Here is an 18,037-nt window from a genome sequence, read left to right on the forward strand (position 1 = left end):
TTTCTGATTGTGGGAAATCCTTTCCTTACACTCTAGGTGCTGCTTTCCAAGGTATTTTAGGTTTAAAATGATCTGACAGTATCACAGTGTTATGTGCTTCAACTTCTTACTGGAAAAAAAATATGCAGAACAAATTGGACACATTTGTTTTTCTTACCATGTGTTGTCTTCTTTTCCTTCTCTGCATGTTCCCCTTGAAATTTCCCTTTTTATCAGAACCAGCTTTCCTTTGTTCGCTCTCATAATTTCATTCTGTTCAGTGTTTTGACTTTTTCTTCTGGTCCTTCTTGATGTTATTAAACTCACAAGCCGAACTGTCTCACATTAGGAGTCCCTGAACTCAGTTTTTGAATGCTTAATCTTATTTTGTTTTCATTCTTGGTCATTTTCCTGCCATTGTTGTCTGATAATGTCAGGTCTCAGAACCATTTAGATGCTTGAGAGGTTTTTTTTTCTTCTCAGTAGCTCACACTGAGTGGTCAACTCCTTCCCACTTTAAATTTCTTTTGGACGCTGGTGGCTTTTCACTGTATCCCTGGAGAGAGATTTGGGATAAGGTAGAGGATGACAATTAGCAAGTAATACCTTCTGATGATCATTCCCACGTGTTTACTTGCCTGCTAATAATTTGCCAAAGGCAATTCATAGCCTTGACTTGGATACCAAGTCTGAAATAAGGAAACCTGAAGTCAGGGTGGCATTTATTTAATCTTTGACAATTATAAGGTCATGTGCCTAGTCTGAGCTAAACACAGACTCTTGCTGCTCTCAGCTCCTCTCTGATGAGTCTCAAATGAGATGGTGTCTCTTGCTGTCTATATCCCTGGTCATTGATTAGGGAGGTTTAGATGATTAGATGACTGTGACAAGTTGAATCCCAGAAAGGGTTTCATAAAAGAATTGCTGTACCTCTCTCTCTCCATGGTTGTTAAAAATTCCACTCGTATAACATAGTTTTGAGAGAGCCTGAAAAAAGCTGACCTAGAAGTGCAATGTGAAAGAACACTTCATTCTAGAATGTGAGCAATAATTTAATGAAATTCTCATTTTGTGTGGTGCCGTGATATTGTGCAATAAAAAAGTAACATGTATAGCCAGGTGTTCTCAGAAAATTTCCGAACAAACCCCTCATGTGAGCTGAAGTTTTTGCTGTATTTTTTGGAGAAGATTGAATTTAAAGTGATCAAAGTGGCAAATGGGATCCATTTATCATATCTTGCCACAGGACGTTTCATTTATTACTGGTGCTTTGGGAAACCAGTTTTCAAGTGCCTCAGTTACGTGGTTTCTGTTTGATTCTGCTTCAAGTCTGAGTGACTTTTTAAGTTGTTTCAGGTGTGGATTTTTTTAGTTTAGTTTTGTTTTGTTTTACTTTTGTTGTGTTGTTGTTTGTTCAATTTTAATGTGTGTGTTTGGTTGATTGGTTGTTGGGCTTTTTTAACCAGTGAGGAAAATTCTAGGCTTAAATACTGATCTTGTTAATGGAAAGAAGCATCAATTAGAGAAGAAGAGTAGATGTTAAATCACATTTTCATTTTATGCAAACCTTTCTTTCTTGCAGGCATTATAATGATAATAAATGGGAGTTGTTTCCAGTGTGGGAACCCTACCACTCAATTGTGCTCTTAGTTCTAAGAGATTGTGTTGACAACCTAATTGATTTATTCTCTTTAGCCAGAACTCCCCCTCATTATCTTTTAAGTATGGCATTTGAAGAGGTGCTTTTATTTAATCTTTTAGACTCATCTGTCTCAAAACCTTACTCCCCCTTGATGTTGAATTTCCATGCCTTCTTTCTAACTAAATTAACACATCCTGCTGTATTTTTCAGCTTGTGCTTTACTCTCCTGCATCGTAGATCTGGACTTCTGTAGCTGGGAAGGAGAAAACTTAATGGGTGGGGGTCATTAAAATATAGGAGATGGAAGTTTATTTCTAGGGGACAAAGGCCCAGGTTCTGCATGAAATATACATGAGGAACGGAGGAGCAAGTATTCTGATCAAACTGCTGTGACCCTCATGTAGGGACTGGGAACATAGCAGGCAATGGGCAGGCTGGTGAGGTCTCTCTATCAGGCTGGATGGAGGATCTTCAGTGGGAGTGCTCAGAGCCCAAGCAGCCTGTTCCTAATCTCTCAGTATGAGGTCAGCTCTGAGAGGCTGAGTATCGAAGTATCAGTGCCTTGGCCTCAGTGAACACTTGTGTAACTCTATGCTGTCCAGAGAGAACAGAGTGAGGCAAATTATCCCATTGTGTATTTGAAGATTAATGGGAACCTAAGTAGAGAAGTCCTTCCCCTGATTAAAATACAGGAAAAGCTCAACACCAATCACTTTTCTTATCTGGACCAGAGAAGTTTGTGAATACCTGCACACAAGTATGCTCTGTGAGGATGGATTCAGAGATTTTGCATGGAGGAACAATGTGTGAGTTAGTGCCAGAAGTCTCTGTACCTGGGGAACAGGGGGTGCTGGGGCTGGCAGAGAAGAGGGGTTGGTATGTGCTTGCTTTCCTCATGATGAGAAGTTCCCTGGGGCATTTGGCAAGGGGGCTTCTGCTGAGGCAAGGTGAGTCTGTTCTAGGATCGCCTGAACCTAACACAGGGGTCAGAAGAGGGGTGCAAAAACCTCGAATAAGGAACACAATTCAATTATTCATGCAGGAAGCTGAAAATGCTGCTTATTCCTTCTTTTCATATGGTACACAGTCCTGTAACCTCTATTTTGGCACGTATTTGTAATGTAAATTTTCTTCTGCATTAAAGGCAAGGAGGATCACCAGACTATGTGGTAGCTTTGGCAGTGGGCTGAGGGTTATTACAGAGGTCTGTACTATGGTGGCTAATGTTTGAAGATAAGAATTCACAGGATAAGAACCACTGCCATCATATTTTTTTTCTCTCTAGATAGTCTTTGCTGTATGATACAAACTTCTGTAATTCAGATTTTATGTGACTTCAAGGGTGTATGTTGGAGCAGCATAAGCCCACTAGTGAAAATGAACTGTAATTTATTATCCATACCAGAGCCCTTCGTAGTTCTGTGAGGTCTTGCTGCATGATACTCTGGCAAAAATAATAAAGCATAGCTCTAAATCAAAGGGGTGAAACTGCAGAAGGAGGTTCTTACCTGTGGAAACCCAACTTTATAAGTAGTGAAATACTTTATGTTTTCTTTTTCTGGTCTAAACTGGAGATGAATGATTAAAATATATCCTCTCTTGCTCAGACAGAAGTGAATTTTGGAAGCCACGAATTACTTTCTTGTGAGTACTCTTCCTTGCAGATGATGCTACTCCTTCCCGCAATTACACTGGCTTTGTTTGCCAGATGTTCAGTGACATTATACTGCTTTAGTCTGTTTTCCAGTTGCTTTATTTCTTCCTAAGACATCTCCTTTCTTTCGGAAAGGAAATAGACAAAGGGAAAAACATCCTTTACAAATGTTTTAAAGTGCAAAAACTCAGACAATGGATTTTGCCCCTCTCTCTCTGTCTGACTGAAACAATGAAAGTCCTACACTTTAATCTTCTTAGCCCCAGGAGGTCTTCTAATTATTTCAGCTGTTGCACAGGCTTATACATACTGACTCCTCCTTCCCATTTATCTTGGAGGCTCTTTTATGTCCATGAGCTCCTCACTGAAAATGGAAGTGCCTTTAAGAATAGGTGAAGTTTACCTTTTGGATCAGAGTGAGGAGAATAAAGCATTCTGCAAGTTCCTTTCCAAGATTTACAAATGACCAAAGACTCTTCTCAGCACTGCAAAAGCTACTTTAAACTGTCAGTGACATTAACTCTTTAGTCCTGCCTTATTTAGGTATCACAGGGATTCCAAACATGAGAGCTAGTGAGGGCAGTGGTTACGTTCAAAATGGAAAGTGAGAGCTGGTTGTGAAGAATACATTTGTGTATTTAAGCAGTTGGAAGTTTAAGAAATCCAATCTCGGAGAAGTATGTTGCCATCTCCTGCTAAGTTAATGAATCTTCTTGTTATTGTACTGAAAAGCAGTAGTCTTGTGCTTAGCTGAAGTAATATAATACCAGTTCAGCAGTCTTTCAAAAACACCCCAAAAACAACAACAACAAAAAAGAATCAGTTAATTGAAATTAATATAAGATACATTTAAACTAAGATCAAATAAATGGGATTAACAAATTGCTTCAAATACTGAAACGTTTCTGATTTCACTAGAGAGTGTCAAATATTGTATACTAAAGAAATACCAATGCTACCAAAAAAAAAAAAAAAGTTTTTAACATGTTTGTCTTTATGTAACAATGACATACAGTAAATCCAAATATCTAACTTGTGAGTATTATTATTATGGGTTCATACTTACAATTCAGGGTAAATGTTTCATCTGCTTCTATTACAAGGTCTGTAAAACTTACCCACCCTTTTATTTCTATACCCAGAACACTGAGTAGGTCCTTTTAAGTCATATATATATATATATGTATAAATAAAGTCTCGTGTGTCCTAATATAAATGGTAAAATATAAATTTGCCCTAACCAGGCTATGGAGGATGCCCTGCAACAGAGAAAGTGCAGGAATGCAGGAGCTGATAAAGCTGTCTTTCTGTGATTTCCTTGCAGTTGCTCCAGTACAGGTAGTTCACAACAAGTTGTGGTGGAAGTTGAGCTTCAGCACTTAAGGCTGCCTGGAGTGCTGTGGCCCACATCCATGCTGTTTTCCCTGTTTGACTGCCATCACAGGATAAGGATATCCATTGGAAGTTGCCCTTGATAGCTCCTGCAGTCTCCCCAGAAAATGTTCAGAAGAGTGTTGTGGGGACTGGGTCAGATAGTGAACTAATCTGACAATTTAACATTCTAGATGACTGAAATGCTTGCACTAGAATATTTATTAATATAATAGACATAGCAATGATTTTGCAGGGCACATTCATTACTTGGCACAAACAACATCTGGGTCCATTTGAAGCTGAAATTAATCATTGTTTGGAAGAAGTACTGTTCATTATGAGTTCTGCCAGTGGTTCTGAAAAGACATTTTGTATGAATGCTAGAGGTCTGTAAGCTTCTAATTACTCTATATTCATATTATATGAGGAAATATGAAGATTCCCAGTGTTTCCTTTTCTATTTTTATTTTGTTTCTCTACCATTTGCTTTGATAAAATTAACGTCTGGTGGTTGAGGTTCAACCTACCTATGAAGTTTTTTGATAGTTTATTCTATTTTAATTTCAGAAACTGTAGTGAATCATGACAACAAGATTTTTTTTTTTCTATTTAGTGGCCATATCCAGACTTTTGACAAGCAGCAAAATTTTATTGGATTTGTCTGCATGAGAAAAAGTATTTCTAAGTATGTTGGAATATCTTGAATCAACATTTTACTATGTTTACTAATAAATTAGCAGATTTCTTCCATCTTTCAACAAATCTTTAATAATAAAGACTTGTTAAATTTATTATTGCTGCAATGCCACTATTTCCCTAAACTGTATTGCAGTATATTATTTCCTCATCATGAAATATTCCCAGTAAAATCATCAGAGAAAAGGAGCATTTTGTGGGTAAATTTTCTTGGTTTGTAGCCATTCTCTGTAGTGGATGCTTCATGGTCTTGCAGTGCTTTGAAGACTTTAGAGTGCAATAAGTGAGGTTGAATGTTATGTTTCGCAGATCTTCCTGAGACACCCTTTTGCTGCCAAACAATAAAAGATGTTGGCAGTAGAGAGGAAGTGATTTTGAAAGGTGGGATACCTATTTTCTGCCGTTTCAGAGCTGGTGCCTTTTATGGCTTGTTTTAGGTGTGCTTGTGCTGCAATTGCTAGATTCACTGGAAATTATGTGTATGTAGAAAGCAAAATGTGGTTTCTAAACAGATCCTTTCTTAACCAAAACCATCTTAACTGTAGACTTCCCTCTCCAAATATCTGATGTGCTCAAGTAACTTTTGACATTGTTGAGATTCTTTCCAGAACCAGAAAGGCCCTGAATAAAAGCAAACTTTGTTTTGTCTGTAGCATTTGCACTGTTGCAGGGAAACATGGTTTGAAAAATTGACTGACTGTCATGTATTTATAAATATTATATTTATAGTAAGTCTTGATGTATAGGAACAGACATCAGGGCCATCATTGATTAACTAATCTCCTTCACAAGCACAGTTATTTTGATGTTCCCATCAGTCATGTCTCACTGCAACTAGCAGACCTCAAGCAGTCAAGGGATCCCCCATTCACTGCTTGCAATTACTGCAGCTAGCTGCTTGAGAAAGTCTATATTTTTAAGCCCACATTTTCAAAAAAACTAGATGTGCTTATTCTTATCCTGCCACACAGTTTGACTTGAAATTGGAAGTGTCTTGTAGGCTGATAAGCTAACATGTCAGGTAGAACTGGTAGTGTAAGCAACCTTGTCTGCAGTGCAAGTTTCATAAAGAACTGCAAGACTCCAGATATCTGTGTGGTATCATTCTGTATTTTAACATTCATTGTCCCATTTTATCACACTTTTCTCTAACAGAGCAGTGAAAATGTATATATGGATTAATTACTTTCTTCTGTGTGTACAGCAAGTATAATTTCACCATTATTAAAGTGCTGTATAACTACTGGTAGCAGCCACTAGGGGGGGAGACATCATTTACATGATATCGTATCTCGCAGTCTTTTACTATTTTTATTGTACCGATCACTTTTCAGCACTGTAACAATACCTAGATGAAGTTACTGTATGATGATGGTTGCAAAAGTCATGCACTTAAATGTGTCACTAAAGTAAGCTTTTTTTCTGTGTTTTCAGGTGTTGTGTTTCATTATCGTGCAGCGACCAGCAGGTATACTCTGAATTTCACGCAAGCTCAGCAGACTTGTCTGGACAATGGTGCTGTCATAGCAAGCCCAGAACAACTGAAAGCAGCCTATGAAGATGGATTTGAGCAATGTGATGCTGGCTGGGTGTCTGACCAGACTGTTAGGTGAGACTTTTAAATCACCTTGACACCATTTCCCAAAATAAATATGCTTAGCCTGTACAGACTTAAACTGCTGACTTATAATAATCAGTAAAATACAAGCATGCTGCATTTCAGGTATCCAATTAGACATCCAAGAGTTGGCTGCTTTGGAGATAAAATGGGAAAGAAAGGAGTCAGAACATATGGACGCCGTTTTCCTAATGAAACGTATGATGTGTACTGCTATGTGGAGCACATGGAAGGTAAGTTAAGCCCATGTTTACTCTGCACTACAAAGTGTAAAGAATTCTAGAGATTCTAATGTGGAAAGGCAAGGAAATAAGAAATTCTGTGTATAATAAGTTTTGACTGTTTTGAACCTGAAGAGAATTTCAGAATGAAGTGAACCTATAGTTTGTGGTTTGTCTGGTCTTAATTAAAGGCAAATGTAGAGTCTACAAAGAGACAGTCAGGTTTAAAGCTGCTATAGTTAGTGCAGTAGATCTCACTAAAGTTACTCTTGAAAAACCTTTTTTTTTTAATGTTATAAAAGGATTTTCAAAGAAACACATTTTAATATTTCAGAAACTATATATATAAAATATATATAAAAAGATGGATAAAGTACATGTGCTGACTGTATTATAGTTCATAAAATATATAATTAAAAGTTTTACATGTCCATCACAAAATTAGACAGCAACTTAATTACAATACAAGTGTAAGTTTTTTTTAAAGGGACATCTCAGCTTCAAAGGAAACAAACAAGCAAAAAAGTTTCAGTGACTAATCTGGATTTCTTTAGGAAAAATCCTCTCAGGTTCACAGTGCAACTATAGTCTTTGTAAAAGCTGCAATTAAACATCTCTAAAGTAACAGAGTGATTATACTTCTGCCACATGGTGGCTGTGAACTGTGCATCATATTGTCAGCTTCACAGTAGCCTGTAATCCATAGTTAAGCTTTGTGATTGGTCTTTATTCAGTGAAGAGTTTGATCATAAAAAGAAAAATATGGTAAATTCTGCTGTGATCAGGCAGTTCTATCATGCACAGATTTCCATATTACAGGTGTGGTGTTGTAATAGTTTCTTACAATCTCTCTTCTGACAGTAAATGTAGCTATATCACTTCTGTGGGCCTATAGATACATCCCAGGCACCAGATATCGTTGTACCTAGACATTACTTTGACTAGTTAAAAATGTATACTTAAAACATAAATGCAGAAATAGGTTTTCCTGTCCTGTAGCCTGTTGTTTTTTTTTTTTTTTTTTACTTTGGGCTGGTTATGCACATACGAACTTCATTCTGGTACAGAAATACTTTGCAACCGTGACCAGAACACATTTTCCATTTCATGGAATCATAGAATCAGAATCAGTCAGAGTTGAAAGGGACCACAAGGATAATTTAGTTCCAACCCCCTGTTTACTGCAGGTTCCTGTGAAAACTCATTAAAGCAAATACACTATTTCAGCCTTTATTTAAAATGCTCCATAGTCTGGGGCAAGACTTAAAGACCTACAAGAGCTTGTAGGTTTTACATGAAGACTATGATTGACCTCTTAACTTTTGAGATCCATTTCAACTCTCCCAAAACTGTTACCAAAGATAGTTACAAGGTAACAGAATGCTCATAAAGATGGGTATAGGTTCATAATGAAATTCTGAAGGAGACAAAGATGCTTGTAATTCTCATTACAATCATAGAATCAACCTGGATGGAAGAGACCTCCAAGTCTAATCTAATACCCAGCCCTCTCCAATCAACTAGACCATGGCACTAAGTGCCTCATCCAGTCTTTTCTTGAACACCTGCATGGATGGCGATTCCACCACCTCCTTGGGCACTCCACTCCAATAGCAAATCATTCTCTCTGTGAAGAACTTCCTCCTAACATCCAGCCTATACTTCCCCTGAAACAACTTGAGACTGTGTCCCCTTGTTCTATTGCTGTTTGCCTGACAGAAGAGACTAACCCCCACCTGTCTACAACCTCCCTTCAAGTAGTTGTAGACAAGAATGAGGTCACCCCTGAGCCTTCTCTTCTCTAGGCTAAACAACCCCAGCTCCCTCAGTCTCTCCCCTTAGGCCTTGTGTTCCAGACCCCTCACCAGTGTTGTTATCCTTCTCTGGACACATTTAAGTATCTCAACATCTCTCTTGAATTGAGGATCCCAGAATTGGACACAGTACTCAAGGTGTGGCCTGACCAGAGTACAGGGGAAGAATAACCTCCCTCGACCTACTGGCCACACTGTTCCTGATGCAGGCCAGGATGCCATTGGCTCTCTTGGCCTCCTGGGCACACTGCTGGCTCATCTTCAGCCTACTATCTATCAGTACCCCCAGGTCTCTTTCTACCTGGCTTCTCTCCAGCCACTCAGTCCCCAGCCTGTAGTGCTGCTTGGGGTTGTTGTGGCCAAAGTGCAGAACCTTGCACTTGGCCTTGTTAAATCTCATCCCGTTGGCCTCTGCCCACCCATCCAGCCTGTCCAGGTCTCTCTGCAGGGCTCTCCTACCTTCCAACAGATCAACACCTGCTCCTAGCTTGGTGTCATCTGCAAACTTACTGATGCTGGACTCAATGCCCTCGTCCAGATGATCAATAAAGATATTGACCAGGACTGGGCCCAGCACAGATCCTTGAGGAACACCACTAGTGAGTGGCTGCCAACTGGCTGTGGCACCATTCACCACCACTCTCTGGGCTCTGCCATCCAGCCAGTTCTTGACCCAGCACAGAGTGAATCTGTCCAAACCATGAGCTGCCAGCTTTGCCAGGAGCTTGTTGTGGCAGATGGTGTCAAAGGCTTTGCTGAAGTCCAAGTAGACTACATCCACAGCCTTCCCCACATTCACTGAGTGGGTAACCTGATCATAAAAGGAGATGAGGTTGGTGAGGCAGGACCTGCCCTTCCTAAACCCATGCTGGCTGGGCCTGATCCCTTGCCCATCCTGTAGGTGCTTTGTGATGGCACCCAAGATGACCTGTTCCATGACCTTGCCTGGCACTGAGGTCAGGCTGACAGGTCTGTAGTTTTCTGGCTCCTCCTTCCAAACCTTCTTGTGGATGGGCATCACATTCACTTCTTTCCAAAGGCAAAATGTGTTTGATTGAGCCTTTATCTAAATAGTTCTCAGAATAAGCATTAATGAAAATGTTCTAGACTCTTCTCACATGTGAAGGCAAAAGCATCCCATTTTAGGCTGGCAGGTGTTGTACACTGTTTTTGTTGTTGTTGTTTTTTCCCCTGGAAAAGCACGTGAGACAAACCAGTTGCATGTTCTGCTGTGTTAGTAGATAAAGGTATTGCTACTAGGAGCTCTTTACTGTGGTAGTAAGCTGGATCTGAGAAGAGAGGAGCTTTCACTGGGCAGCTAGCTTTATCACTAACCTCAGAGTCAGGTTAACACTGAGCACATGTGAAAAACTCATCCGTAAGCTATGTATCAGGAAGGTCTTCTGTGTGGTAGGGAGCGTGTTATGAGTGAGATAATTGCCAATTAGCTGTACAGCCTTTATCCATTCTATAGGCATTTACAAAAATGTTCATATTATACTGATCAGCTTTACTGTCGGATTGTTTAATAGTTAACAAAAAATACTTTCTCCCTCACGTTTTTCTGCCCTTTTTTTTAACCTATTTTCTCAGGAGTTTTTCAAAGGTGTCGCAGGCTGAAAGTAACTTCTAGGAGTCAGAAGGATAGATGATCTTGTGGATATGTAGACATAGTAGAGGCATGTTATACTGACATGCAGAGGAGTTAATTTATTTCTATTTAGATGAAAAGAAACAAATGCATGTTAGGAAGGCACATTACCACTTTATGGTGATAAACTGTTCTTCAGCACCTTTATGGAAGTCTGAGCCTCTGAGGTAGACTTCCTTTTAAAAATAGGGCTAATGGGCCAAGATGGCTTTGTCATATAACAGAAGTAATTTCTGTAAGAACAAAGGATGCAGAGCTTGTTTGAAGTTACGTAGCATCAATGGGATTATGCTTTGGAATGACTCATGTACAGAATAGAGAAATTTAACTGAAATGTCAGTGAAAGTAATTGACAAGGGAACATAGCAATAAACGAGACCCTTTCCCCTCATCAGTAACAGAGGACAGTCATAGTACTTACTATACTTTAAAACTGCTTAGATGTGATTGTTTTCATGTGAATCTGGAAGTTCATATCTGCACAACCTATGCTGATTCAATGCCAAATCTGTTAGACTAACATGCAATAAATAGGCCCTTATTTGGAGAACATATGTCAGTGGGATGACTACTCATGGAATAAGATGGTGCATGATTAATGATATCAAAATCTGGGCCCTTCATGTGAATGTCGTCATGGAAATCATTGAACAGTGATTGGTCTTTGGCTGCTATATTAGTGTGTTACCCCAGAAAGGCCATAAATGGTGGAAGGAATTCTTACCATACAGTTTAAATGTGCACTGGATTTGCAGTACTGATTTGTGTACTTGCACTGAGGATGTATAGAAGCAAAATAATTTCAGTTTTCTTGCTTTCTAGCCATTAGGAATCACAGACATAGGTTTCTCATTGAAACACAAAATATTCTATTAAATTAAAACCAGTTGGTTTGGATACCTCTTAGCATTTCCTTCTTCTGAGGAAAGCCAGAGGCATTAAAGACCGCATAATCATGAGATAAACATTTTGAGTTTAGCTAAAACACAAAGAGCAGTAATTATTGGAAGGATTAAAAGTTTCAAAGCTTCTAGTGATAAAAATAAAAATCTAGAGTAAAAAATGCAATTAAATAGGTACTGAGCAGAGTATTTTATTAAAAACTGATTTATGTTCCTCATATTTTGTCACTTATTTTAGTGTTGGATACTTGTAGCTGTGGGAAATGATATATAATAAAGAGTTTAAAATGATTGAGCTTCAAAGATGCATAGAGCTGAGGTTCTCATAGCACCTCTACCTGAAACAGTGTCTGTACCAGTGTCTTTTGTGGTATAGCAACCTTGAACGCATTTGAGTGATGGGTAAAGAAGCTTTTCTGTTCAGTCTTCAGGTAGGTGCGTATGTGATTGATTTGGTAGTGCTATGCAATAAGAAATGGAGACAAAGTGAGGCCTGCTCACCAAAGCGGACTGATGAAGTGAGTGACTGTGGTGCAGAGCCAAAGCACAAATTACTCCATGCAGCATTGTCTTCTGGCCAAAGCCAGTTAGAAGCCATATATGTCTAAAAAGTGCATGTAATATGCATATGGAGATTCATGCTAAGAAAGTTATTTTGGAGTGTCTGTGGGGAAGATTATACGGTCTCCCTTCTATGCGCTATTTCCCCCCATGAAGTGAGTGCAGGAAAGAAAACCAAAAAGCAAAGCCAAGCCAGATGTCTTTTAAATACTTTCCACCTAGTCTCATGTAGTTTTGCTACTGTCATGGTGTCGTGGAGGGGTTTGTCTGGGTTTTGGGGGAATGAAATATGAGGCTGAATTTTTAAGGGGGTTTAAATAATTTAATATTATATACACAAGGAATTCCCCTTCCCCAAACTTATTTACAGCTACCCCACACAAGTTCTTTGTATGTGGGTCCGAGATTATATTACAGAATGTCTATATACAGCAAAATTGGGAATTTAGCAAAAGTTTGAAAGGATTTAGGAAGAGAGTCTGTGGCATGAAAGTGCCACTGGTAAGTTATTGAGAGTTTGTGCTGGCTTAGATTGAGTTTGCTCAGTTACTCACTGGCTGGAGTCAGTTTTGATGGTCCCAAATATCGTGGGTTTGAATAGATTAGCTCAGGGGTTATTGGGGTGCACTGTCTGGAGCGTCCACGGTCACTGCCAAGCTGGGAGCGGCGGCTGGGGTGACAGCTGGCCGGAGGCACCCTGGTCAGTTTCCCTGGGCTGGTGCCGTGGGCTGGAGTCATGCAGCGGCGGTGGTCCCCAAAAGTGGCTGGAAGCGGCTAGGAGCAGCAGGTGGGTGGTAGAGGGTGGCAGGATAGGAGCGGGGTGTGAGATGCAAGAAGCGAGATAGCAGGGACACTATATTGTCCCTTTTTATGAGTTTTGATTCCACGATTGATGGTCCTTGGGCCACAATTCTGTCCAATGAGGGCTTGGCAACAGGCCAAAACATACCAAATAAGGTCAAGTCCGAGAGTCCAGTACCCCCAAATATGGAGAGGGCTCAGGTGGAATTCCCCACGCTAGGCGTGAGCTTATGCAATGTGTTTACTTAAACCTTCGAGGAGGCAACCCAGACTCGAAGGCACCAGTGCTATTGTGTCCCTTTGTCCCCCTTAACTTGTTTACCCCAAGTATAGGTAGGGCAACACCCTTTGGGGGGACAACATGTCCGGACATGAATAGGTTTGTAAACGTAGTCATTTGAGGCCTGTGCAACCCTCCACCACACATGGAAATCTGTGAGAATAGTAATAATTAAAGAAGTCACAGTCTAAAAGACGACTTCAGTGGTTTTGGTAGGAAAAAAATTTCACCAGAGTTCATTTTGATTCTGGATCAACAGTTAGAAAAGGTTTTAAAATAGAAAAAAAAGTATTTTTTTTCCTTAGCTCAGGGCCTGTGGTAAAGTCACAACCTTTGTATTGCCTTATATTGGTCACTACTCTAGCCTTGAATTGTGTGACTTAATACAGGACCATGAATCCAAGAATTATGAAGAGGAGAGCCCAAATAGAGCAAACTAAAAAGGATATAATGCCATGGCAGTTGTTATGCATGATACTGCATTTGAGCTTATTATGTGCTAAAGCCCATCTTTGGGGAGATCTCAAAATCCTGATATCTGAATGCTTTTTGTAAAAGTAAGCATAAGGAGAAAAAAAAGAATTCTACAGAATACAAAGTTAATTTTCCCCTTGTATACAAGGAAAAGTTGGTGACACTTTGCAGCTACAGCAGAGCTCTATAAGGGCTTGAGGACAATCCTATGGGAAAACTATGCTCTTCAAGTCTTATCAGATGCAGTAGACTCCTGTTCAGCTTATGGTTTTGCACAGAATAGACCCAGGACATTCAAGAGAGTTTAACCCAGGACACCCTGATCTGCAACTGTAGTCACAGAATCTAATATTGCCATAGGGGCATCATTTCTTGATGAACATGGTGGGTTCCACCATCTCTTGGGAACAACTAACAAACAGGTCTGGAGTTCATCACAGTCCCATTATGCTCAAAATAGGACAGCTGCCAAATTCTTACTGAAGGATAATGTTTCCTCTCCTCAAAAAAAGAACACCATGAAGAAGCTAAGATGGAAAGGTATTTTTATCTTGTTTTTATTTAAAATTATGACTTAAGTGTTTCCATCTATGTGAATGATGGAAATGTGCATTTTATATCCATTTGGATAATCTTGTGTCTTTCCTCAGTCAACACAGAAGGTAGTGGAGATTGTAGAATCTAAAAACCCAATTACAAAGTAAAGCTTGAGAGAATCAAATTGCAGGTGGGATAGTAACAATGGAGGGCCTTGGTGCTCTGGGACAGCAAAATAGGGGAAAAGACTAGAAATATTACAACCAAATAAATATAAATATCCCCATAGTATTTCTCAATCCTTCACATGGACTGGATAATAGCAAGGGTTTTTTTATAGGTGGTTGACCAACCACCTCCCACAGCAGTTGATTTTGAAAGCATTCAGTAGAGGACTCACAGCTTACCTCAATCTTCTTTGCACTTTGGGACAATCTCTCCAATATTTGTATTACTTTTGTCATGAACTAATACCTTCATCTACCAGGTGCAAGTGACTTGTAGCTCTTTTTGTTGTGTCTGACATGGTGGGTGATTATACTCCAAGCTGAGAAAGTGGGATGAGAGTACCACACAGGCTTTAGGATGTCCTCTAAGAAGTATTAACTGATGGCTTAATTGGGGTTTCACCTATGGAAAAAGAAGTTAGTGGGGAGGTCTGTGCTGGAGGGCTTGCATCTAGATTCATTACTTTTACCCTAGTCAATGCATGTTGAGTATTGATGCCTGGCTGTGATTCTAGCCTGCCTTCACATCTACCAAAGTGTCCAGTTCAGTGAGGTGTCTCCTGATGAGTGAGAGCAAGTGAATTAACCTTCAAGGAAATGAAGCTTGCTATAAAATTAGCTAATCAGGCTGTATGTCTTAAGCTTTTACCTTGGGGGTTATGATGGATCAGTTTTTGTCTTCAAGAGAAAAATCTGACTTGATCTGTCTTGATACATTTGAAAGAGAAGGAAAAAGCATAGCTTTGATCAGATGTCTGTCTAAACCAAGCAAAACTAATATATTAACAAGAAAATTATAGGCATTCAAGTACTCTGGCTGCTGAGGCTGGATACAACCTGAGCTGTGGCTTCAAACAGGAGCAGGCAATAATTGACATCTTGCTGACTGCAGTCATGCCATGTTCTTCATATCACTCCCTGCTCCTGCAGAACTAGTTTCTCCTCATCTGGTCTAAGCCCTGGGTTTGTCTGCGTAATACTTCTAGGTACTCATCACATGATTTAGGGCTGCTGTAAATCAAAGTGTGCCATCCAGCTGAAGAAGTGTTTTGAGGGCTGTTTTTTTTCCCAAGTGGTCAGCAGAAAACATAAATATCTCTCTTTATGTTGTGTGGATTGTTGTTGGTTTGGTTTCTTTTGTGTAAGGTGATTTTGGAAGATTGAAGGATGAGTTTTAACTGTTTCTGAGCTTATATTAAAACCAAGGCCTTTAATAAACTCTTGGGTTTTTTTGTCACATTTCATTCTAACAATTATTTTACACATAAAATGCACACTTGGTCATACAGTTTTAATTTATTTTCAAATTGGAGAAAGAAATTGTGAAGTCTTATCTCCCAGAGTAAATGACTACTATTTAAAATCTGACTTTTGAGCTTTACTGGATTTTTTAAAAAACAAGAATTCTGGAATTGCAGAAAAAAATCTCTTCAACTGGAGCAACTTCAAGCTGCCACATTTTAACACCCTTATATCCTTTATCTTATCATAAACATTTGTGGAATATATATACCTAATATATGATGAAATGACAATAAGAGTATTTTGTTCATGCTCTGACACCTTTTTCCCTTTGTGAATCTGTTGTCACCAGATAGGTGACAGTATGACTTTAGACTTCATTTGTTGGACTGTTCTGGATGAAATGCATTTTTATGTAAACACTTGGATTTTTTTTAACATGTAGTTTTTCTGGTGAAACTTCCTTTGATAAAGATGGTATCCACCTGACAGCAGCTGACTTTAAGAGATTAAGCTATTAAATAGGTATGGGGTCAGTGGAATAGATTCAGTACAAAGAAAGATATGCCACCTGCCTTTTAAATGTGCAGTTTTAGTAATACTGTATATACAGCCATACTCCTAGGGAAATTTCAGGAAGATTTCACATAGAAATGCTCTTGCACAACTTTATAGATAAGTTCTCTGCAAAGGGACCTATCTTACATAAATACTGATTGAATCCTGCATTTTCAAGTCTTATAAGAAGACATGTCACTTCACCAAATATCTTTGCTTTAACAGAGTGCAGATCACAGCTCAGAGGAGCAATTACCCCTACTTTTAATGCTCTTATGCACAAGCTCCTTTTGTAGGCAGTGATGCAGATCAGTTGATGGAAAAATTGTTTTGCTATTAACCTTGCACCATTTACCTCCTTCCGTCTGTATTCAATGAGTTTCTCCCAGGAGCAATGTTGTGGGATTGTTTGACACTGCTTAATTTTTGTTCCATCACATTTATTTCTGGAAACCAATAAAATGCATTGTTTTTCTTACTCCTCTCATTTTCTTGTCTGTCTAGACCTATATCTGCTGTTTAATTGCAATAATTTAAACTACTAATTTTTGCATACATCATGGTTGTTGTATGAGGATAAGTGAATAATTCTCAGAGCAGAGGGAGCTGTTATGGCAATGTCTGTTGTTTCACAGTCCAGCTGCTGGGAGAGTATCGTGGGATAACTATATCCATCATTCTGCATTGGCCATGACACCAAGTCACTGGATGCAGAAAAATCTATCTTCTGCAGAAATGTTTAATAAAAAAATGTGGTTCAGAAAATCTGAATGAAGCATTCTGGTGCTTCTGAGGGTGAATGATTCTTCGCTTTACACATCTGTCCCTCTCCAACAGGCTCGCTCTGTCCTTTTGCCTCTAAGTTAGAAACTACTGACAATTCATATGATGAAACATACACTGTAGAACCGATATTGTAATCAGTAAAGGTGTAACAACAAATCAGGGTTTCTACCTGGAGGGAAAAAGAAAATTGGCACAGTGTCTCCTTTCACAATTAATTCCTTTCAAACCTGAAACAGGTGTAATACTGTTGTGAATTAAACAGTTTAAGGTAATGTAGCTTCTGTCTGCCTTCTCCTAGGTTGCCTTGAGACCACTGCAGAAGTAAGACATACTGTGTGTTCAGTATAAATAAGCAGTGTTGTCCTGCAACACCAACAAACAACAAAACAAATTGAAACAAATATCTTGAATTTGCACCATTTTCTACAGCTGAGCATGTTGCTTTTAGATTTCATCAGTTCCATCTGAAGTCTGAGCGCAAACTAGAAAGGAGAGAGTTTATTGTTTCATTCCCATGACATGGACATTAGAGCCTTGAATTTTGTTTATACTGTTTAGCTGAGCAAGGCAGCCAAGCCAACTGCTTAATGGTGGTTTAACTTGGAAGTAAATTGTTAGCTGTGCTGATTGTTTTGTTTCAGTTTCCAACTGGATAGTTATTATTATGGCTACAAGAAATTGTTACTGTGTGGAAAATAAACTATACTACCAGTACTCAAGACTAATTCAGCTAATTCAAGATGGACTTTGTGCATGCAATGTGTCTAGTTCATTTCCTCACCTTTATTTGTTTCCTTGTGGGTCAAGATGAGGACTGATGGAAATGTGACAGTAGAAGCTGCTGTGGAGCAGCTACTGAAGAACATTTGCTTTTTTTTGTGTGTCTCAAGTGAGATTCTAATGATGACAAAAAAGGTCAAGTAAGAGGCTAGCAGATGTAAAAGATTTGTTCTACTAAGAATATAGATTTTGATGGACTGTCTTTAATTAGTGCATTTGAGTTGCAAAGTCTACACAACA

General features: G+C 39.1%; 1 protein-coding gene across 2 annotated transcripts in view; it reads left to right on the forward strand.

The window, feature by feature from the left end:
* The window catches only part of VCAN (versican), a 120,082-nt gene that overhangs the window by 24,610 nt on the left and 77,435 nt on the right, over window positions 1-18,037 (forward strand). For both annotated transcript variants that reach the window (XM_064176663.1, XM_064176664.1), the window contains exons 4-5: window positions 6,780-6,954; window positions 7,069-7,196. In XM_064176663.1, coding sequence (XP_064032733.1) covers window positions 6,780-6,954; window positions 7,069-7,196 — 303 coding nt within the window. The remainder of the gene's footprint in view (window positions 1-6,779; window positions 6,955-7,068; window positions 7,197-18,037) is intronic.

The sequence above is a fragment of the Pogoniulus pusillus genome, chromosome Z (assembly GCF_015220805.1).
Source record: "Pogoniulus pusillus isolate bPogPus1 chromosome Z, bPogPus1.pri, whole genome shotgun sequence".
NCBI classification, from domain to species: domain Eukaryota; kingdom Metazoa; phylum Chordata; class Aves; order Piciformes; family Lybiidae; genus Pogoniulus; species Pogoniulus pusillus.